The following is a 23,110-nucleotide window of genomic DNA, read 5'->3' as shown; positions in this document are numbered from 1 at the left end:
AGATGCCGCCTGAGCGTCCCGCGGGCACGGGGAACGTGGGGGGGTGGGGTGGGGTGGGGGGTGGTCGGTCGGTGCCTGTAGGCGTCGCTGTGCGCGCTGCCGCCGGCAGGGGGCGCGCTCCCCCCCCCCGCGATGAAGCCACGCCCCCAGTGGGGCCACACCCCCCGCCCCGTGGGGCCACGCCCCCCCGGAGCGCCCATGGCGGGGCTGGCGCGCGTGCTGGTGCACGTGCGGCGGGGCGGGGCGGGGCGCGGCGCAGGGCGGCCCGCGGCCTTCGGGCAGGTACCGGGGGCAAAGGGGGGGCGGGGGGGGGGAGGGGGCAGTGAGGGGGGCGCGCTGGGCGTGCAAAGCCTGCACCGGGCGGGAGGGGCACGGCAGGGGGTGTGAGTGTGCAAGGGGGGTGCAAGAGTGCACAGACACCTGGGGGTGGGGGTTGTGCACACACCTGGCTGCTGCCGCAGGGGGTTCCTGTGCCACGCCGGTGGCCATGGCGGTGCCACGGTACTGGCCATCGTGGTGGCCATCGCGGTGCCATGGCACAGGCCACGCCGCCCCCCCCACAGAGCGTCACCGGCACCTTCTGCGCCGCACACGAGGACGCGGCTGTGGTGACCTGCGGGCTGGATGGCGGCCGCTTCCTCATCTCCGACGTGGCCTTCCCCGGCTCCACCACCACCCTCCTCAAGGTGGGTGAGGGGCCAGCGCACCCCTGGGTGCCCCCCCCCAGTGCCCCCCCCTTCCTCTCACACGTCTCCCCCGCAGAGACCCTCCTTCTGCCCCGCCAAGTGCCTGGGGCAGCGGCCGGAGCTGACCCCCCCCGCCGAGCTGCGGGGCCGGGGGGTGGCCGCGGGGGTGGCGGTGCTGCTGCAGGCCAGCACCGGCCGCATCCTGCTCACGCGCCGCGCCAGCACCCTCAGCATCTTCCCCAACGTCTGGGTGCCGCCCGGTGAGTCCAGCCGCAGCGGGGGGTGGGGGGGCAATCGCTTTGGGGTGCCCCTAACCCTCTGTCCCCTCCTCGCAGGTGGGCACGTGGAGCCGGATGAGGAGGTGAGGGGACAGGCAGGAGGGGGTGTTGGGGGGGCTGGTGCACTCTGACCTACCCCCACCCCCCATTTCTCCTCGGCCGCAGCTGCTGGACGTGGGGCTGCGGGAGCTGGAGGAGGAGACGGGGCTGCGCCTGGACGCGGGGACCTTCTCCTGGAGGATGCTCGGCCTCTGGGAGGTAACAACCTGCTGGGCTGGGGCCTCAGCACCGGCCCCCCGCCCCCATAGCACCCAGCACCCATGGGTGGGGGTGGCGGCACCTGGCTGACACGTTCCCCCACTCCCCACGGGACCGGCCCCAGGGTCCCAGCACGCTGCCCATGTTCCCCCAGTCCATCTACCCGCCCATGCTGAGCCGGGGGCTGCCGCGCCGCCACCACACATCGTCACCTACCTGCTGCTGCTCTCCGCCGAGCCCCACGAGCAGCTGGAGGTGAGCAGCACCCAACCGGGGGTGGGGGCTGGGGACCGCCGGGGGGGCTCCGTGCCTGAGCCTCGGGGGTCCAGGCCAGGATGCGTCCCAGCGAGAGTGAGGTGAGCGCCTACGCCTGGCTGGAGCCCCCCGTCCTAGAGGCCATCGCAGCCACCGAGGACGGAGCAGACAGCGTGGGAAGCGTCCCCGACACGCTGCCGGCCACCATCAGGTGAGGACACACCCGGGGGGCTGCGAGAAACGGGGCGCAGAGCCCCCCCCAGACCCCGTGTCCCTACCGCCTTCCTTCCCTCAGCATCACGGAGCTGCGCGACGGCAGTGCCCGCAGCACCCAGCTCCCCACCGCCACGCTCCTGCGCGTGGCCCCAGCCCACGGGGAGGACGTGGAGCGCGTCAGCACCGGCACCAAGTTCGCTCTTCAGCGCTGGCTGGAGCCCCCCGGGCCCGAGGGCAGCGCCACGCAGGGAATAAAGTCACTGCCCACGGGGACTGGAGTCCGTGTGGGAGGGGGGTGGGGAAGCGAGGTGGGGGGAGCGGGATGGGTGGGCACGGCCCCCGCTGCCAGCCCCGGGGAGGGTGAGGAGGGGGGCAGGATGGGCGCTGAGCAGGGCACGTGCCCCAGCCAAGCTCGCGCGGTGCCGGGTCCGTAAAAGGGGGTGACAGCCTGGCAGTACCCAGAGCGGAGCCACCGTGCTTGCTGGGGGAGCGGGGTCCCACGGTGGCCCGCATCCTGCTGCTCCAAGAGGGGGCTGGGCTCCAGGGAGAGCAGAGCAGAGTTAGGGGAGGGGGCTGACCTGAGCGGGTGGTGTTGGGAACCCCCCTTCCCGTGGGGGATTTCAGAAATGCCGATGTTCCGAAACTCCAAGATCCCCCTCAGGGGGGGCGGAGCCGGGGGGGGGGGCACCAGGCTGAGGTCCCCGCGCGCCCCCTCGTCCCCCCCAGCTCCTCGCACCAGTGGTCCGGGCGGCGATTTAACCCAGCTCAAGGATTTAACACTTTTATTGCATTGAAATACTCACCGCCGCGTACGATACAAGAAATAAATCGTCCAAGCAGGATGCTGTGCGCTGCTCCCCCGGCCCGGGCACCGCATTGAATTCCAGGGAAGGAGCAGTTATTTAAAAAAAAAAAAAAAAAAGTGCTAAAAAAAAAATGCTACATGTGATACCTCGCGCTGCACCACCAGAATTGAGAGACGAGGTCGGCCACGGGAGCAAGCCCAAGCAGTGGGTATATCGCTGTAGAGGTTACAAACTAAGATATACATTTAAATACATAAATAATTTGTGCAGCGGATGATGCGTCGTCACCTCTGGACGCAACCTTCATTTAGTCCTCGCGTAGGTACAGGAACGGGGAGCTCTTTGGAGTTTTGTATGTACAAAAGCTGCAACTGAAAATATAGATCATCTATTTGTTCTCTGTACAGGTCTGGCTGGGAATATTTAAAAGGGGGAAAAATTAGTTTGGGGTTGGTTTTTTTTTTTTCCTTTAAATACACTGTAATTACAACTGTGACAGCACTAAAAAGATGGGTGGGAGGGAGGCAGCAGCGTGGTCAGGGCACCCGCCACGCCTCCCTCCCGGGTTGCTCATCCCTGCTCATCCCCCTGCCGCCGCCTCCCATTAAAAATGAGGAATAATTTCCAGTCGGGGCTCGGGAGGCAGCGCCAGCCTCGCTCAGGGTCCCCAGGGGGGGCGGGGGGGTGCAAGTGGAGGACGGGCTGCCCTGGGGAAGCGGGAGTTGCTCCTGCGGCAGAATTCTCCTCCTCAGCTCTTTGACCGCTGGAGCAGAACCCTAACAAATAGTTTAAAAATACTTCTTTAAAAGTCAGGGGGTTTGGCTGACCCTCGGAGACGGGCGCTCGCCAGCCGACATCCCACGGAGCTCGGGAGCGTGCTGTGCGCACAGCTACGGCCGTGGGACGCATCCTTCCTACCGCAGAAGGACTGGAAACCGCCGGCACAAGGCCTGGGGGCACTGGTGACAGCGGCGGGGGGGGGGGGGGGGGTCACCCGAAGGGTTCCTGGTCGGATCCTTCCAGCCCCGGACAGGGAACCATTCCCGAAGGCTGGAAAAGCGCCCTGGGCTCCCGCCCTGGCAGAGGGAGGAACAGCCACCGGCGTGGCCTCAGTCCAGGGAAATGATGTCTGGCCTGCAGCCCGGGAGCGCCGCGCTGCTACTTATCGTCCCGTTGTGCCCGTGGCTCTCCCGCAGCGCGCTGGTGGAGACGATGCTGCTGATGCGGCCGCCGGCCGGGCTGACCGCGCCGTGGGAGCCTGCCATCACGGGGGCCAGGGGGCTCATGTTTATGAAGTGGCCAGACGTGCCTCTGTACTGGAAGAAATGGCCGAGCGCATCCTGCTCATCCAGGGAGGTGATCACGGAAGGGCTGTAGTGCTGCCGAGCAAAGGAACAAACAGCATCGGCTCGCGGTATCCACAAAAACCTCCGGCCGCGGCGTCCCAGGCAGCCCTTCGGACGGGGCACGCGCCCACGGGGAGGACAGGTCGCGCCGGGATCGCTCCTGCAGCTCCCCACGACATGTACCAGATTCCCAAGATCTGAACCGTCAGCACAAGGTGGGCTCGAGAGGGGAGGGCGGCGGCAGCGGGGAGCAAAGCCCAGCAGCGAGAGAGAAGCGGGAGCCGTGGCCCAGCACGGCAGGCTCAGGGGAGCGGCTACTGTGGAAGAAGAGAGGGGCGCAACGTGTCTCCCCGCCGTGTCGGGTGCTGCCCGCGGAACCGCAGAGCTGGCACCCTCCCTGCCTCCTACACCGTTCTCACAGAGGAAGAGGATGGAGGAGGAAGGAGGAAGGTTGGAGGAGTGAAGAGGGATGTGTTTGCCGGTCTGCAGATATGGCAAGGAGAAAACAAAAGCAAAAACAAACAAACAAACGCACGCCAAGCCCTAAGCTTACCTGATTTTCACTTTGGAGGAAGGAAAACAAATCCAGACCTAAAAAAAAAATAAAAAGAGGAAAAATAAAAAGGGGAAAAACAAATCTCTTGATGGTAAATAAACTTCTGGCAGGAAGGGGAGCCCAACGGTGCTACCACACTGACCCAAGTACTAGATATCACGACACGGTCAGCCCCAGCTCCGTTCCTACGACCCCTCCGCGACCCAGCGCGTGGCCTCAGCGATGGAACCGCCCAGGGCGAATGAAACGTCACTTCTCCGGAGCTGTCGCAGCGCCTGGCACCGCAGCCCGGTTCCAGCGGAGCTCAGCAGCCCCGCAGAGGGCTGCACCAGCACAGCGCCGGGGGGCTGGCGACACCGAACCACGCTGCAAAAAGGGTCTTGACCAGAGCCTTGACCTGAGCCTGCTTCCCTCCGCGCCACCCGCGTCGCCGGGCACGGCCAGGTCCCCCAAAAGGAAGCCACAGCGCGAGACCTTGGTGGCCCTGGGACCCACCAACAGCCAAAACCTGGCTCCTTCCTATCCCCAGGCTCCGAAAAACCAGATTTCAAGCTGTTCTGCCAGTGACTATCTCACTGCAGGCCCCTCGGGCAGTCTCTTGGGGGCCCTGCCCCAGGAACGAGGGACTCTAGAAGTTTCCTTCCCTCTTGTGTCAGGCCAGCGAACTCTTGTCGCTCGGGAATACGGGCTCTGGTCTGCAGGAGCTGCCAGGGCAGGACAGAGCAGCGCATGAGCAACCCAAAGGCCTCCAAAGCTCGGCTGAAGAGGGGACCAGGGTGCCGGGCGTTACGGCCAGCTCCTTAGTCTGGTAAACTGGTACAGCTGGGTGTACTGGTAACTGCTGCCTGGGGCTTTGCTCTTACCTTGAAGCTCTGAGGGCACCTGGTAGGAAGGATGGTAGTCGGGAATGGGGAGGCTGGAGAGATACTCGCTGCCGAGAGCTGCCGTGGGAGGACTCCGAAGGACGGAAGCTGGCGGGTGGTCGACACTTAACACCCTGGAACAGAACAGAGACGCCATGAGCATGCGACAAAAGCAGAACAGCGCCCGAGGGGAAAATTCCATCACTGATCAGAAAAAACAGGGGGTCAGGAAAAATAAAAAAAGGAAACCCCCCCCCCCCCAATGCTACCACACGTACGGCAAAGACAAGCTCCCCCCGTCCTCCCCCGTGCCAGGGCAGCGAGGTGAGGTGACCAGCCAAGCAGCAGCAGCGCTTCCCGTCCCAGAGCTCGGATCCAGTTACTGCGACGGCTCCGGCGTTCGCGACGGGAAGGAAGCAAGCCGACGGGAAGGAAGCAAGCCGACGGGAAGGAAGCAAGCCGACGGGAAGGAAGCAAGCAAGCCGAAGCCCAGTGGAGCAGGGGGTCCGGTCCCTGCTGCCTTACCCCTTGGGCCTGGCCGCGGGCGGCAGAGCCACGCTGGGGAGCGGGCACGGCTTCTTGGCAGGCGGCTCCTCCTCATCCGACGAGCTGTCCAGGGTGAGATCAATAACCTCCACCGGTTTTTTGCCCTCTGACGAGCTCCTGCCCTCGGAGCTGACGGTGTAGAGGGAGGCGGCTGCAGAGAAAAAGCCAGCAACCGGCTTCAGCTGCTGAAGCGGAGGCAAGCAAAACACCGCCGCCTCTACAAGCGCTACAACCCCGTGAGACACTCAGGACTTCCAAACGGCTCGTGGCAAATCCACACCCCATCCCAGAGCAGAAGCATCATCCCCACGCTCGCAGCCGGGTCTCCCAGCCCACCTGGAATTGTTGCTGCAGTTTCAAGAGGGACCTGCACTTTTTTCTTGTTTTTCCTAGCACTTACTCCACAGGACCGTGCTAAGTGCCCATCACGCTCCCAGTATTGCAGCGTGATCCCAAATACCAGCTCCCAGACGGGATCCGAAACGCTCCCAGTGTTGTGTTGTCAATGTAAAAATTGTAAGTGTATATGTTGCTTTGGAAAAAAAACCCCAAAACCCACCAAAAAAACCCCAAGTGGGTGACCAAAGCTCCCATACCCTCGATCCCACTGAACGCAGCCGTCTGGCACACCTCCTGGTTCTCCTTCTTGGGCTTCATGGGACACCAGGAGCCGTCCTCCATGAACTGGATCTCATCGCAGTCGGTGCAGGAGTTCAGGATCTCCATGAACAACCTGTCGGAAGAGAGCAGAAGCTGGGGAGAGCAAACCCCTGCAGGGACTCCCGTACAAATACACGCACGTGGGCCGGCACACGCGACACGGGACTGACGGTCCTGAGGAGATGGGTACCAGGGCTACGAGGAATTGCTGTTCTAAAACCTGTGCCAGCATCACCTGCGAGTTCAGTTCGATGACGGGCTGTTTGGCATACACAGGGGGGCTCTGTTCAAACCCTGGTGGGCAGGTTCCCTCACTACTGCCTCTGCAGAGGCTGCCAGCAAGGAAGCCAAGATTTTGACAGAGGCTTCTTGTTCTTTGGGAGAAATCTCTCCAGATTGGCATCAAAGCAGTTCAGGGAACGAACAATCAGATTTTTAAGTTATTCAGGGCTGTAACTTGCCTGTATCTGCTAGCATCAGAGGATAAGGGAAGTATTATCCAGGCTAAAAGGCCGCGTAAGAAGCCTGTTCAGCTCACCCGTCGATTATCAGGCTGTCGTACGGGGCTTTCTTGTCACACACGGGACAAGTCCACGTGGGTTTCTTCTCATTCATTTGAAGGTAGAGCGCTGCGTCGAAGCACTGGAGGTGGGTGCACGTGATGGCTCGGCAGGGCACAATCAGCCTCATCTTCCCCAGCTGGGGGCAAGGGAGAAGAAACGAAGTTGGGTTTGTACAAGCCGCCTCTTGTGGTGCCAGGTAAAGCCAGCGGTGTTAGCCCCGTGCATTCCCTTCTCTCCCCTGCCCAGCTCTCTAGCACGTTCAACAAGAGGCAAAAGGAAACAGCAACAAAGAATTACCACGCAAAAAGAAAACAAGCTTTCCTGAGGGCATTTTTGCCTTTTGGTTGTGTTTTTAAGCTCGCTTCCACCTCGAACGCATGCTAACAGCCATGGTGAAACACAAGGAGCGGGTCAACAGAAGACATTTTTTGGCTAGGCAGTTTGGGCCAACCACCGCGGCGATTTTTGTAACGCACCAAAGCGAGCGGCTCTGCTTTTATTTAGAACCCAAAGCTGATTTCTCAACACAAGCAGGGCTGCAGCAGCATTAGCTCTCGTCTCGCTCCAAAGCGCTCAACCGCAACGGGAAGGGAAAGCAGGAAGCAGAGGCCTGTCCCAGAAAAATGAATGAAAATATAGGAACCTACTGGACACATCAGGGAAACGCGTAAGCTCGTTGTAGCTATCTCGCTGTCGGGATCAGCTGTTAGTTTTTCTTTGACTGAAAGAAGAGGAGGAGAAAAAAAAAAGGTCTCCTGTCAACACCCTCCTCCTTTTACACGCAGAAATACGCACAGACATGATTTATAGCTTGCACCACGACACTTATTATCCCAATTACAGGCAGGTAACGCTTACGGCAGCAGACATTATCACTATTTACGAGGTTAACAGCTCCAGCAAGTCGCCTTGGCCGCACCATACGTGCAGCACCAAGAGACACCCCTGATTTAAAGACTTTACAGCCTGTCTGTAAAACGACAGCACGGGGGCAACGGGTGGTCACGGGGAAACAGCGTGCAACCGAAGCGGCAGCAGCGTCGCTCCCACTGCTGCTCACGGAACAAATGCTCCGGTAATATCACAACGGGGTACGGGCAGCGACCTGGAGAACAGTTTGATTCAGAGCCTTGTCAGACGGCATCGCTGGGAAACAATCCGTCATCCGGGGTCCTTCCCATCCCGTCAGGTGCTCACCAACGGGCCAGGGTGAGAGGGGTGCACAGGAGGACCCGCGCTGCCCACGCGCACTAATTCAGACCTGCTCCGTCTCCCCAGACGCGGCACAGGACCAGCTCAGAGCTACGGGACACTTACTCAGGGCTCGGGAATGGTCCGGATTTCGGATGCCCTTGGCTCTCAGTTTCTGTAGCAGTGTTACCGACGTCAGCTGCTTCACCAGGTACACCGACAGGGAGTAGTTCTGTTGAAAAGAAGTTGGCACTGCTCAGACCCAGCAAATCCCAGCGGCAAGGAGGGCTCTCCCCCTCCGCACAGCTCGGCGCTACAGCAAAAGCGCCCTCAGTTCTGCCCTGCAGACCCGAGGCTGCCAACGACCCGGTGGCGAAGGAACAGCAGCAAACGGGGAAACAACTTCCACCTCCCTCACCCTGCCAAACTCCGAGGACCAGTTCACGACGATCGTGTTCGGGACGGTGGCTGAAAGCCGCGCCAACGGAGTGATGTTGACGGGGCGGCTGGGTCGTTTCGGCTCTGCGCCGTTCTTTGTGGGCGGGAGATAACCCTGCACAGAAAGAAAGATTACCTGGCATAAAAGAAATTCTCTCTGAGGCATAAGGCCACGTGCAAAAATCTACAAGCCCCATTTCTTCACGGTTACCTTCTGCAGACATTTCCCGTCACACCTCAGAGCTCACATGAGAATTTCTCTACGAATCTCAAAGCGGCACGCTGCTGCTCCTCAGCGTCAAGAAGTTAAGACTAAAGGGTCCCCCTAATATCCTTACGCTGACGAGCACGCTCTGGGATCCATCCCGTCGTTTAGCTGAACCTCTCTGCACAGAGAGCTGTCAGTCCGGGATGTGTTGCATGCACAAATGGCATTGAATTAAAAACCAAATCCCACCCAGTTCAGCGAGCCTGGGAAGCTAAAAAATTACCTCCCGTGACAAAGCTCATGTTCATCTCATTTTTTGCTTCATTATATCCACATTCCAACTTGATTAGAAACCCATCCCGTTACTCAGCCCAAGAGCGCTTTCCCTGTAATTCAGGGAGATTTACACCCCCCCTTTTTCATCGCTCTGTCAGAGCGGGCAGCTTGAGACTGATTCAGCAGCCACCCCGCCGCAGTTTAAGCAGAAGTAAACCCCAAAAAGCGTTTCCCGTTGAGCTGCTGTGCTGCGAACAGCTTCTCAGCTGCGGATGACTCATCCAACTGAAGGCAAGAAACCTTATCCGCGAGCAGAAGCTGGGGGGAACCCTGCAGCCATCTTGCATCTCACATGCGCTTCCCTCTTGCCACCCCACAGGGCCAGAAACGGCCTCTTTTTTAAATTATTTATTTATTTATTTATTAAAGCAGGTTACTAATCATCTGGGCCATAAACCAGACAGAATATCTGAGGCACAAACTGAATAATGGCTAAAAATATTAAGGGAGCGATTCAGGCAGAGGGTTAGCTGTTCTGCAGGTTTGATTGCCAGCGGTGCCAGCGAGAGCGGAGCAAAGCCAGCGTGGGACAGCTGACAGGGAACCGGCCCGACTGCCAAACCTCGGGTACCTTTCCTAGGTGCGACACGGAATCGCAGCCCTTTTTGGGCTGTAAACTGAGGCGAGCACCACTTCTGATTCTATTTTTACGCATAACCCAGCCCAAAGGACCCCAGCTTTGACTGGAGCATCCAGGTCTCTCCTGCAATGCCATAAAGTAAAGGCAGTGCCATTATTCCGTTAATCTCAGATTTTTATTGATAAGTTTCTCATGAAAAATGAGACTGAATCTGCTCGTTACAAAACGATAAATAAATCGGGCCCAAAGCTTGCATATTCTTACTTCAGGGCCACGCTCCTTGAAGCAAAAAGCAGCTTTCATCACCAATCCACAGCCCTGTCACACGAAATCAGTTTTGCACTAACCACACCATTCTTCAGTCTTTAATCTCCGGAAAAATACATTCCCACTGCACTCACTGGGAGCTGCAGCTGTGCAAAAGGCCGGACTTCAGTCTACAACATATTAAGAAGAAATAAGATTTACTCACAGGCAGGGGACAGAGTTTTCCATTGACCTTGACAAATAAATTAGGAGGGAAGTAATCTTCTTGGGGACAGCTGGTTTCACACAAGCAAAACCTAAGAAGCAGGAGGGAGAAACTGGCAAGTGAGTGGTGACACTCGCAAGAACCGGCAGCCAAACTTCCCTTGAAAAAGGGAAAAACATTTTCCAAGCAGAACAGATCAATGGCTGGAAAACACAGAAGCAGATGAAGAGCCCTACAGGCGTTTCAAACCCTCCCTGCGGCAAAAGCGAGACGAGAACCAAGACAGAAAAACGCCAGCGGTTTCAAACGACGGCTAACGTGCGTGCTGCGAAGTGCGCGGGGCGAGGCTCGTTTCCTTCAGCCCGGGTGACAACCTAAGCTATCCAGAACCGCGGTTCCAAAGGCAAAGTGTCTTTCTCCAGCCTTAACCTCATTCCCAGAGTGCCACAAACCGAGCTGCGGGTTCGAGCGCTGCGGGCAGCTAACCCGGGTGCCGTTCAGGACCCGCTCCGGCCACCCCGATACAATTCCCACAGCAGCAGCGTCGCGGCGGATGGCTTAACCCAGCTTTGGGTGCAGATTCTGCAGCCCTCCGAGGTGGAAGGAACTACATCAAGTTACCCAAGAAAAGCACCCGAGGAAGTAAAAAGTTGCATTTGACCCAAAGCGCATCTCGCAGCAGGCCTGGTTACTGCCTGGGCCTCTCTCAAGGCTCATCTGCCACCACTTGATATCCCACTGTTGCCTTCCCCATCGTAAAGATGTCAGCGCCAGCAACCCAGACCAGGCTCCGGATCAGACCCCAATCCCTTTGAGCAGGCGGCCGTGCGCTCTGTTTGCTCTCAAAGGAGGGTGCCCCGCCAGGGACGGCTCCCCACGCCGAAACTGCAGCCCTGCCACGCAGCCGTGAGTCAGCCGGGACCTTGGCCGGCTTTTTGGAGCGATGAGATCAAGCCCTGGCACGTCACGCCGCTGCAGAGCCACACCACCAATGTTCTCAAAAAATAAATAGATCCGATCTTATTGTTCTTTAACCTGGCTCTGCTTGCCAAATAAAACAAAGAATAAAATTGAGAGTTAATCTTTTTCTTGCTTGGGAACATGAGTACACCATGTCTGCTGAAGCACATCAGCAGGAGAGAAGAGATGGTGTCACCATCATCCTTTAACTCCTGCGCTGAAGTTCACTGAACGAGGATTCGCTTCTCCAAGAGAAGGGATGGCCCCTGGACACCCCAGGAGACTCCTGAAAGCTTCCTGGAAAACACCGACGGGCTCTTTGGTAACCTCTGTTTCCTCCCCCACAGACAGCAAGGAGCAGATACGCTGAAACTGGTCCCTCAAACACACCGGCGGTGCTCCTGTGCTACAGCGGAGACGTTCCCAGCATCCGCCTCCTGGTGCATCCCAGGGAACAGGCTGCCCGTACGCCTCGCTCCGCCAGCTCCGCGCGCGACAGCGGAACAGATGGACACAGCAGGAAAACTGCCACTGTAAAGCCCCAAATCAGACAGACACCGTCACGGAATCATAATTCATACAGAATGCCCTCCTGAAAACAGAGAGGCTCTTTTTTGAATTAAATCAAAAGTCTTCCGTTTCAAACAACCACTTCTCTTCAGGCTTCCAGGTACCAAAGCCCTAAACACCTCATCCCTTTTTTTCCTGAGAGTACAGCAGTGATCCTCTTGTCTCTTTGCTCTCTTGTTCAAACCCCTGATAATAAAATTTAACGTTCTGTAACGCTGCCCAGGGCTGAACGCTGGGCAAGAGCCTCCTCGGTTCCTATTCAGCACGGCAGGACAGTGTGGGTAGGCACTTAAATAACCACCCCAGCACTGACCGCGAGCAGCGGAGGGGAATTCACGAAGCACTTTCAAATATTTTTCTACTCACACTCTCCAACATGTCTTGCATTTTCACAAGCATTAAAAAACGCTCAAATTTTAAGGTCACGTAGTTTTTGCGTCTTACTCCGCCTTTTGCAACGCATCTGCAAAAAGGCAAATAATTAAAACCGAGATGAGAAAGCAGCGAGCTCTCTGTAGGTGTAGCAAAATCTAATCTTTTTCAGTTTTGCACACTTCAAATGGAAAAAAAAACCCAACCATTTGTGAGGCCACATCGCCTGTGCCAACAAAGCATCACCCAGAGAGAGAGCTCAGCCTCGCCGAGTTCAGAAGGACCCTCGCTGCTGCACAGCATCAGAGGCGCGCTCCCCTACAGAAACTCGCGCTCCGAGCGCAGCACCGAACGTTTAAAATCTTCCTCCGAGCAAATCGACATGCAATTTCAAAGCAAATCAAGTGCTCAAAGCATGAGTCATCAAAATCGAGGACAAATTAATACCAACGCACTAGCTCAGGGAACAGGACTTAATGCATTCATCAAAAAGACATTACCTTAATTGCACCTGTATAGTGTAATCACATTTGGCGCCCGGTAAGATATCTCTGCAACAGAAAAGAGGGTCTTAACACCGTCAGCAGCGCTTAAGAGGGAACTACAACAGCCTAACACTTTATTAAGCGGTATGGGTATCGATACATGGTAGTTGTGTTACGAACAAAACTAGTGCAGCTGAATTGGAAGAACAGGTCACACCTGTCTGGACTCGCGGGCAACACTCCCCCACAAGGACGTAAAGCAAAAGCCCATCAAACAGAAGAGAGTGCAGTGGGAAAAGGGAGAAAATCAACCTCAAAGCTTCGTCCTGCTGCTGAGTTCTAAGAATAGAATGCCAGCGACAGGCTCACCAAGGCAAACAAACGATTGTGTTTGCAGGCACAAGTGGAGGGCAGGCCTACATTTTGGGATGGACTAGCAGGTTTTGTCCCAGTTGCTCTCTTTTCTTTCTTTCGTACAAGAATTCCGCTCCGCAGGCTTTTAGGCAGGTCCTCAATGGCTGTGAGCAGCACAGCATCGCTGACATCAAGGAACTCCCCTTTTTACACTCAACTTGGCATTTTATCCTAACGTACCACGCTGGAGCGGAGAACCACAAAATTGTTTCAAATTCAGTCCTTCCTCCTACTCTTACTGCCCTGAGCTCCTCGCCTGCCGGGCTCACTCACCCAAACCCTGCCTGTTTTCCCTCCTGACTCCCCTTCCCGCTCCGCCAGGGAAGAACACGCAGCCACAGCCGGGAAGCAGCCACACGCGCCTGCACAGGACCCCGAAAGCCACCGTTCCGCTTACCGGGAGGTGAGGATCTGCTGAACTTGCTGGGGGGTTAGAGCAAAGGTGAAGTGAGCTTCTTCAAACCGCTGACTGTTCGTTGAGGCTGAAGAAGATAATTTAAGACAAATTAAATCATTACCAAGTCATTCTTACCCTCGAAGGCACCAAGGCTCCTAATAAAGAAAAGGACAGCATCCACAGAAAGCAGAAAGCAATTAGTCATCAAAATTAACTGCCATTCCCACGCAGGGGCCCTCCAAGCCCCTGAGCACGTAACCGAGCTTCAGGTCTGTCTTTCCAGGTGACGTTCCGTTTCCGTCGTTTTATTTACAAGGAGAATGGAGGGCTGGGATGTAAGGTGGCTCGCAGAGACAGCAAACCGTGAGGCCCTCGGGAAACCCACCCTCTCGCTCCCCGGAGTCTGCAGCAGCCTCCCGAGTCCAGCAAGAGCAGGCAGGCCGGGGAGAGCGAGAACAAACGTGGAGCTACGGGAACGCCAGAGGTCATCCACCGCCCTAGAAATTATAATAATTACTGTGGTTATGGAATAAATAGTTGATGAACAATCATCAGGCATTGCCAGATTCTCCTCGGGCACACGGACAGAGTCACGGTGAATTCAGAGAAAACCAGCCGTGCCCTGGATTAAGAATAAACACACATCAAAAACCCACACCACGGGAGAAGCAAGGATTTCACGCTAGGGTTAGTGGCGAGCTCGGTGAAAACATTTGCTGCAAGATACATGTAAAAAGGAGCCAGGATTTCCCCCCCTCTCACCCTGACCTTAACCAAGTTACTTCTTCTTTCACGCCTGAGCTTCCCCCTCGGTAAAACTGGCAGGTCTCTGCCTCCCTCACAACAACCACCGTGAGCTATTTTATTAATATATTGCAAAGCACTGGTAGCCCAGAATGAAGGCCACCGATGTTGCAAGCCAACATTAATCTGCAAAATGCCGATTTGGCCTCTTTGCACTCATTTTTACACCCGTCAGGAGAGGTCCTGAGCAGCGGCAGCTCCCACCGGTGCTCTCTGGGACGTGGAGCATCCCTGGGTCAAGAGAAAACGAAGCCAAGGATGTTACCACAGTGGCATGAGTTGGTGTAAATCCCACATTTTGGCCCTTTATTTATTTCAGGGAGTTTGGTAACGAGCTTGACCATCCGAGGCGACTACAGACCCGCAGAGGTTTGCTTCACCCTCTGCGCCACCTGCCTCTGGAGAGGGGCACCCTTCTGCTGGCCTCCAAAAAGCAAATTCAAGCACGGATTCCTCAGCGGGGTGAGGGGTTTTGCTTCTCCAGCCTCCTGCAGCTGAGGAATGCCAGGAATGCAAGGCCCTGAGTTTCCTGGCAGATGACCTGCCAGATCTTCCCCGGCAGCAGCAACAGGCTGGCAGACCCGAGCAGAAAAATTCAGAGGAATTTTGACCATCTTGGGACTTTCTGAGCCTTTCACTCCGCGATGACAAAATCAGATCCCGATTCTGCTGCGAACCGAGCCGGGTTAAAGCTGTTGGGTGCCAAAGCAGCGCTAACTCCTACCTGCAGTTTCTCCTCTGCTGCCTCCAGTTACAACCAACAACCAACTCCCATCTTACAACCAGTTTATGACCAGTGTTACTGCTTTGTCAGCAGCCTTCGTCCAGCCCAGAAACACCCACAGATGTCTCTGAGATAACACAGCTAGAGCTTGGTACGGGATGGGGAGCGGGAAAGCCAAAGCCTGGATCTTCCTCGCTTGCAGCAGAGCATGGAGGGACCAGGAGGCGTCATCTTTAACCCCCCGTGTCACTGTCCTCACCCATCATCACCCTCTCCAGCCCTGCCTTCATTCTTCTTTCCCACACATTGCTTATTGCTGGCATCTTTCTGCTATCACGACCTTCATATCTGGATGCTCAGAACAAAACTGCCCCAACCAACTAAAACAAAAGAATGGGAAGGGGACATTTCCGCAGCTCAAGGGAGGAGAAAGATGCAAACCACCAGAAGCCAAAAATAGAAGCAAAAGCCTGTAATCCCCGAGGAATTGCGTAAAAAAAAAAAAACCACTCTTCCAAGTTCAAGCAACAGCACACAAGTACCAGAGTTTTATCAAGGGAGAGGAAAAAAAAACCAACAAAATTAAAAATTCATTTCTTTTGCAAGGCGAGTATCCCATTTCAGGGAAGACGCTTAACCACAGGTTGTCAGAGAGACTGGGCAAAGCCAAACCTAAGAAAAGGCAATTTTTAGCAAAACAGCAACAAAACCAAACCCCCCAAAAAGCGCAGGGGTTTTGGTTGCAGTACAGACACAACTTATCTCCTCCTTAGCAAACATTACTATGTTTATTTGAAAGAAAAACAACCCCGAATCCAAGCGAAAACCATTTAAAAGGCCTAAGATGGGTGGATCTAGCCTGAAGAGGCCAGAAAGGCTCAAGCTGAAGTAAAAATACAACTTCTTCTAAAAACCAGAATAACCCTCCCTTCTTCGCGGGCTCCCGTCACCCCAAGTGCCGCAGCCCTTCCAAACCCACCAGCAATTACCGGGCTAACTGTACCTCTCCCCACCAGCATGTTAATTTCAACGAACACACAAATTCCCTGGAATTAGCCAAAACCCAGCATTTTCTTTTCCCCCTTTTACAAATGGGGAAGCACCGGCGGGCTCGGCCTCCGCATCGCGTCGAGAAACACCCTGTTTCTGTTCTTAAATAAGATCCTCGTTTACCTCCTGCCCCATGTCAAGTTTTCTCATCAACACAAGAGCTGACCGCTTGTCACGTTTGCAGCCTTCAAGCATAAACCAGCTCCTTAATTTTATATATTGGAAGATTTTAAGACCACAGGTTTTGTTAATAATTAAGGCAGAATGAAGACTGAAAGGCGGCAGAGGATTTTGCTGGAGGTTGTAACACTGATTCTTTGCAAAAATAATAAACCACTTTTCATAATTAATTCTACTGGCATTCGCCGATTTGAGCCCACGCCAGCTGAACCAAGTTTTTACTCTCTCGGGATCAGGACCCAATGCTAACAGGGCAGAGGAAGCTTCACAGTTCAGAAGGTAAAGAAAACTCTCAGGTCAGAGCAGTAAATAATCCAAAACCGATATAAACTTAACAGAAAAGGTGTCAGCTGGGAAAGAAACAGCCTTTTTCATGCACACAGATGTGGTACGAGACCGACAAGCAAGTAAAAGCTTCCATTCCTGGCCAGTTGGGAGCTGGGAATTATCCATTCAAACGACCCAAGGGCTGGAGCCCCTCTGCTGCGCGGCCAGGCTGGGGGCTCAGCCTGGAGAGGAGGGGGCTCCGGGGGGACCTTATCCCGGTCTTCCAGCGCTTCTCAGAAGGATGGGGACGGACTTTTCAGCAGCGTCTGCAGCGACAGGACGAAGGGGAGGTTCGAACTGAAAAGGGGAGATTCAGGCTGGGGGTGAAGAAGGAATTTGCTGCGCCGAGGGTGGTGGGACCCCGGCAGGGGCTGCCCGGAGAGGCGGTGGGTGCCCCGTCCCGGTGGGTGCCCCGTCCCTGGGGACACTCCAGTTCAAGCGGGACAGGGCTCTGAGCACCCGCTGTAGCAGGAGGTGTCCCAGCCCAGGGCATGGGGGGCGCTGGGTGGTCTTTAGGGTCCTTCCCCACCCAAACCATTCTACGACTCTATGAAATCCCACGTTCATCTGGATACCGTCCTTCTGAGCCCGCACCGACGGAAAGCAGCCCAGCAGGCTCGCCCCACCGCTCCTCACGCCACCCCTGTTCTGCTGCACGGCCTCTAGCTCCAGTTCCTCCACCCCAGCAAACAAAAGGAGCCTCCAAAGAACTAGAGGATGAGCATTTTCAAACGTACCTAACGTGGTGGGTTTTATCAACTCATCATAAACGTCGTAGAAGGGCAGCCTCTTCATCTTGACATCAGGATGGACGGGATGGATGGGTGGTGATAAATGCTGAACGTCCGTCTCATGCTTGGGCCCCAGGACGGGCACGGGAGGCAGCAGAGCCGCCGGCACGGCGGCAGCAGTGGAGCTGTGGTCATAGGGCAGGTGACACACCGTGCCCTGCGTCAGCGCGGTGGCCGAGGGCAGCTGTCCTGCCTGAATGTGGAGCATTGACAAGTCCGAAGGGGTTAAGATCTTCCTTGGGAACCGCCGCCGGTACAGTTCTTTAATTTTCATCTGGACAGCCGGGCTGCAGCCAGATTTCAGCAGCTGTAACGCCTTGGTGAGAAGTTCGTGCTTCCTTCCACTTTTGTTCCTTCCAGCAAAGCCCAAGAGAACTTGTAACTCTGATACCCTAAAGCTCATAACCATATGCTGCAAGAAAATAACACAACCACCATTACAACTGCCGTGCGAGCAGACCCAACCCAAAAACAAGCCGCGGGTTCACTAAGGAAGATGGTGGGAGGCCTTGAAAGAGACACTGTCAAGTTTGAGGGTCCCCTTTGTCATCAGGAACTTGTAAATATGTGGCTTGGGTTTTAATTTTAGATACTTTGTTTGCATCCGGAAATGCAAAAAAAAAAAAAACCAACAAAAAAAACCAACTTCCTGAATCAGTGGATGTCCGAGCAGTTCCTGATACCCAAACGGCTGTTACATCACCTTCCCTTCGGATAAACACTGACAAGTCCTTGTAGGGTCAACAAGGACTTTTAAACTAAAGTTTTTCTACCTCTCCAGCTTTAAAGCTCTGACTTTAAACCCCCTTTGGGCTGACTTAGAGAGGCCGAGCCCCAGCGTGACTGCAGGGGTCTGCAGCTGTTGCTTTTATCCTTTTCTTTCAAAAATCTACTTTGGGAATGCCCCGTTTCTCTAAGCAGACGCAGCAGACATCAACTCTGAAAACACACATCGGTCATTAACGAGAAAGGCTGCAATTAAGGAAAAATATACATCAGGCACCAAGTCTATACCTAGGCTGGCATCATTGAACAACCTGCCTCCCCAACAGCGACCTGCTGATTCTGACCACGAGCCCAACAAGCCCGACAGGGTTAAGCTGAAAGATGCTCCAAGAGGAAAAAAACCACAGAATTATTCCCATTTCACAGGAGGAAAAATAAAAAGGGTCTCGGAGACCTCTCCACAGTCACACCAGGGAAGTTAGTAGCAGATCTAGAAACTCGGCTCCACCTCACACTCGTTCACAAAATCATCCTTCTCCCAAGCTGGCAATATGATTTCAGAATTAGTCAAGCAGAAACACCCATGAGGTGACAGAGTGCTACGGAAGCACACGTACTTACGTGTGTATGTATATGTACATATTCTAGCACAATCTTTTCTTTCACGCAAGTAAAAAAGGGTTAAACCTGGGATGGAGCAAATCCCAGCACTCTCCCTTTTGAATAAGAAAAGGCACACCTGAGTTTCACCACCACTCTGCATCTAGAAAGGCTTTTCTCTTTAAGCTCCCAAAATTCAGCAGTAGTAGAACTGCTCTCAGGTTAGTTACAACACTGTGGGGTTTAATTCCATGATTTCGGTTCCACGGAGGGGCTTCAACCAGCTGCAGCGAAGCACCAGGGGGAAAGGGAAAGGTTGGCTTCTGTCAGTTCAAAAATGCCAAAAACCTGCAATCCCTTCCATAAAAGAAATGCAAACTAAAAGCTGAAACTTCATCTGTTTAACAGGAGGCGTATTTTGCTTTCAAATCAATTCTGAAACCCAACGGAGTTGTTTTTCCTTCCAAAACAGCTGACAGGAACAGCTCGCCTTTACACCTTACAGCCCAAGTTCTTCAGAGTCACTTATAAACCGAATTAAGAGTGTCCCGAATTAAATGTGCCGAATTAAGAGGCACACCTCCCTAATCCACAGGTCAAGCTCAGGAGTTAATTGATTCTGGTCTACGCACTGAGAGGCCTGAAGGTGGTTTAGTTCGCTGCACTGGGATTGTGTTACCCCCGCACCAAAAACACGGCATCCCAAAAGGACAATGTGGCAGATGTTCTGCTTTCCGGGGAGAAAAGGAAAAAAAAAAAAAACCCAAAGGAAAGTATTTGGTAAAGCTATCAAAGCCAGCTCTGCCGTTACAAAAAGTGCCATGTGGTCCCTGATGCAGAACAGACGCAGCGTCCGGGTAAGGTTTTGTGTAGAAAAAGCCCTGTAAGGTCCTGTGGGTTTGGCTGTTACCTTTGCTGGGTGATACAGTCAAGAAAACAATGAATAACTTTTTTCCCCCCCTCCCTTTTTGGAGCCAGGAGAATTTTTTAGAAGCAGGAAAACTGTCATTTAAGAGGAAAAAGCTTGACCTGGGGTCTCTCAACTTTGACAGTGCCCGATTTAAACACCTCCCAGAAAAGATACATTAGGGATGCACATTTATCAAATGTTCCTCTTACCAACTCCCCTCCCCTTCTGCCACAATCACTGCGAAGGAACCGACCTCTTCCCACATCCATTCCGCCTACAAATCCTCCAGAGTCCTTCAACCGGCAGGAGATTAGTGTAGCATGGCTCACCAGCACGAGATTCACATTTATCGTTAAAAAACACTCACACCCGTGACATAGGATGGCTGTGTCACCACCGCTGCAGCAGCTGTGGACTCTTATCTACACCCGGAGCCTCTCCGATTACTGCTCAGAGTATCAAAGCAGCGGAAAAAACTCTCTTTGTTGCCATAAGAGAAGGCAATCGAGAGCTCTCAGAGGGCACCTGAGGCCTGGGGAGCGGCTGGATCCGCAGCAAGCTCGAGTCCGATCGTGCCGCTGTTGAACAAGGCACGTCCACAAACCTCTTCTCTTTCCAGGGGACCCACCGTCTGGTCTTTTAAATAAAGGAAAGCGTCTTAAGCCAAGTATGGGCTTTATAAGGAGAAATCATTTCATTTTCAACTAGCTCGCCTTGCTTGTAGAATGAGACACAGATGGTAAAAAGCTTAAACAAACTCCTGGTGAGGAAACCAGAAAGGGGGTTAGGGGAGAGGGAACAAGAGGGAAAGGGAACAAGAGATTCAAAACTAAACTGGAGAAGCCCCATATCACACCAAGCTCCACCGAAAGGGCTGGCGCCCGGGGGGGGCCAAACCCCAGAGACGTGGACCTGCGCGCTAAGCTACACCTAGTCTGAACCCAGGACTCCTCTGCCGGGGTTTATCCGCAGAGCAAACGGAGCAGAAAGGATTAGACGCTTCGGCCTGGGTCGTGCTCAGCTTTACCGTTTGCTAAACTACATCCCCAAATTGCAGGACTGCCAGAGCTCGACTTCTGCATGGTCCCAAGTCACCCAATCACCGGATCCAATTTCTCCACTAATATCGTTAATGTTTTGCTACTTGATAGGGCTCCCGTCGTAGTTGGGTTCGAGTTTTAGGGGAGGGAGAAAGACCACGCCATGAAGCCGTATCAAAAACTTGGATGGGGGCACTGCTGGAAAGATTATGGGCAAGTATTACTCCAGGGAATTATGTCCTTGCTGTGGCTGGCTGCCAAAAAGGTGCCGGTTCCCAAATGCCTTACTGTTCCCAGCACGGGGAAGGAAGGAGGCAGGACTCCGAGGCCCCTTCAGCCAGCTAAGACCTATATTCCAGCCTGTGGGGGGAAAAATATTAAATTGCCAACAAGGAGAGGGAGGAGGAAAAAAAAAAAAAAAAAAAAAAAAAGAAAAAAGAAAAAAAAAGAAAAAAAATTCAGCTTTGGAATTAGTTACCAGGGGCAATTTCATATTCCACAGTCTGGTGGGCAAAGGTGGTGACACACTCTGACTCCTGAAGAAACGAGAAAAAGAGAGTGGAGGGAGATGAAACCCCATCCAGCTGTGAGCACTGGTGCAGCACTACCATGTTACACGCTCTCTGCTCCCTCCGCCCGCCTGCCCCCCAAGCTGCCCCCCTGCCTGCCCCCCGGCATCCTCCAGGGCTCCGGACCTGCCGGCTCTTGGTTCTCCCCTTCCTTCGGGTTTCTACTTCTCTTCTCCACAGCTCTGCGCTTCCGAAGCCCCCCAGGGTCTCCGGGCTCCCTCCTCTCACGGAGGAGCCCACCGGGCTCACTGCCGCAGGCGACAGCTTCATCCACCGCTCCGTGCACCAAGGACCGGAGCCCGGCACCCCCCAACGGCCCCTGCGCCCCGGTGGTCCCTGCGCCTTCCCCCCACGGCTCAGCCCCCGAGCCAGGACCCCACGGCTCCTCTCAGCCCCCTGCGCACCCCACAGCGGCTGTCCCCACCGCCCCCCTTCAGCCACCGCTGCCCCACAGAGCCCAAAGCCCTGGCTCCGCCGCCCCGCGGGTCTCCCTGTCTGTCTCCCAAACGTCCCCTGCCCCACACCCCACCTTGGGCCCACTGCAGAGTCCCCCAGCCCCACACATCCCTGCAGCCTCCCCCATCCCTTCAGCCACAGGCTGCTGATCGCCAGCCCCACACAATCCCCTCAGCCCAGTGGTGCCACTCGCCGTCCCCACAGCCCCCTCAGCCCCACTCTGCCTGGGGCCCCTTCCCCACAGCCCCCTCAGCCCCACACTGCCTGGGGCCCCTTCCCCACAGCCCCCTCAGCCCCACACTGCCTGGGGCCCCTTCCCCACAGCCCCCTCAGCCCCACTCTGCCTGGGGCCCCTTCCCCACAGCCCCACACTGCCTGGGGCCCCTTCCCCACAGCCCCCTCAGCTCCCCCCACCCCACACCGCCTGGCCCCTTCCCCACAGCCCCCTCAGCTCCACAGGCCCCCTCAGCCCCACACCACCTGGCCCCATCCCTACAGCCCCCTCAGCTCCCACTGCGCCACACCGACTCGCCCCAGCCCCCCGATGCCCACAGCCCCCAGCCCCGCGCTGCTCACTCCCCCCAGGCTGCTCACTCCCCCCAGGCTGCTCACTCCCCCCAGGCTGCTCACTCCCCCCAGGCTGCTCACTCCCCCCAGGCTGCTCACTCCCCCCAGGCTGCTCACTCCCCCCAGGCTGCTCACTCCCCCCAGGCTGCTCACTCCCCCCAGGCTGCTCACTCCCCCCAGGCTGCTCACTCCCCCCAGGCTGCTCACTCCCCCCAGGCCGCCCCCAGCCCCCGCCGCACCTTCAGCTCCGCCGCCTCCGCCATCTTGGGACATGGCGGCCGCCGCGCAGGGGCCGAGGTAAAGTGCGCGCCCCGCGCGCGGGGCCGGCTGGGGGCGCGGCCCGGCCAGGGAGCGTCGCGCAACTCCGCGCCCGCCGCTCCCTGCGCCCCGCCCCTCCCTGCGCCCCGCCCGCTCCCCGCGCCCCGCCCGCTCCCCGCGCCCCGCCCCTCCCCGCGCCCCGCCCGCTCCCCGCGCCCCGCCCCTCCCTGCGCCCCGCCCGCTCCCCGAGCCCCACCCCTCCCCGCGCCCCGCCCCTCCCCGCGCCCCGCCCGCTCCCCGCGCCCCGCCCGCTCCCCGAGCCCCGCCCGCTCCCCGAGCCCCGCCCGCCGGGACGGGAGGGGCGGGGCTGCGCGGGGGGCGGTGGGTGTCCTGGGGGCCCGTGGGGCCGGGGTCCATGGGGAACTGGGCCAGTAACGGGGCTGGGGCTATGTGGAACTGGGCCAGTATGGGGCTTTATAGGGCGGGGGCTATAGGGAACTGGTCCAGTGTGGGGACTGGTCCAATGTGGGGTTCCATGGGTCTGGGGCTGTGTGGAACTGGTCCAGTATGGGGACGGGCCCCGTGTGGGGACTGGTCCAGTATGGGGTTCCATGGGTCTGGGGCTGTGTGGAACTGGTCCAGTATGGGGACG

General features: G+C 56.3%; 2 protein-coding genes across 8 annotated transcripts; one reads left to right on the top strand and one right to left on the bottom strand.

The window, feature by feature from the left end:
* The first annotated feature begins 145 nt into the window (after positions 1–145).
* Positions 146–2,584, top strand: NUDT17 (nudix hydrolase 17). The gene is given in 9 exon segments (XM_055696782.1): positions 146–282; positions 564–686; positions 763–946; positions 1,022–1,047; positions 1,130–1,222; positions 1,377–1,421; positions 1,424–1,477; positions 1,552–1,688; positions 1,773–2,584. Coding segments are annotated over 9 exon segments (1,101 nt in total). The 5' UTR covers positions 146–198; the 3' UTR covers positions 2,128–2,584.
* PIAS3 (protein inhibitor of activated STAT 3) lies at positions 2,461–22,584 on the bottom strand. Of its 7 annotated transcripts, none has more exons than XM_055696676.1 (16): positions 22,440–22,456; positions 21,087–21,144; positions 19,778–20,968; positions 17,279–17,744; positions 13,457–13,541; positions 12,661–12,711; positions 10,259–10,349; positions 8,643–8,777; positions 8,351–8,456; positions 7,681–7,754; positions 7,009–7,169; positions 6,407–6,543; positions 5,790–5,961; positions 5,265–5,398; positions 4,399–4,436; positions 2,461–3,878 (listed from the first exon to the last, which is right to left on the bottom strand). In XM_055696676.1, exons 3-16 carry the CDS (start codon positions 19,835–19,837, stop codon positions 3,609–3,611), a joined length of 1,980 nt encoding a protein of 659 aa, XP_055552651.1. In that variant the 5' UTR covers positions 19,838–20,968; positions 21,087–21,144; positions 22,440–22,456; the 3' UTR covers positions 2,461–3,608. The 7 variants fall into 7 exon arrangements, with proteins under 7 accessions (XP_055552651.1, XP_055552655.1, XP_055552653.1 ...); XM_055696681.1 differs by having other exon boundaries at positions 3,740–4,162; positions 22,440–22,457; XM_055696680.1 differs by lacking the exon at positions 19,778–20,968 and having other exon boundaries at positions 22,440–22,576.
* Positions 22,585–23,110: the final 526 nt, after the last annotated feature.

Source organism: Falco cherrug, chromosome 19 (assembly GCF_023634085.1).
Source record: "Falco cherrug isolate bFalChe1 chromosome 19, bFalChe1.pri, whole genome shotgun sequence".
In the NCBI taxonomy this organism is placed as follows: domain Eukaryota; kingdom Metazoa; phylum Chordata; class Aves; order Falconiformes; family Falconidae; genus Falco; species Falco cherrug.
The sequence above is the reverse complement of the archived record's forward strand: the minus strand, read 5'-3'. Positions and strand labels throughout refer to the sequence as shown.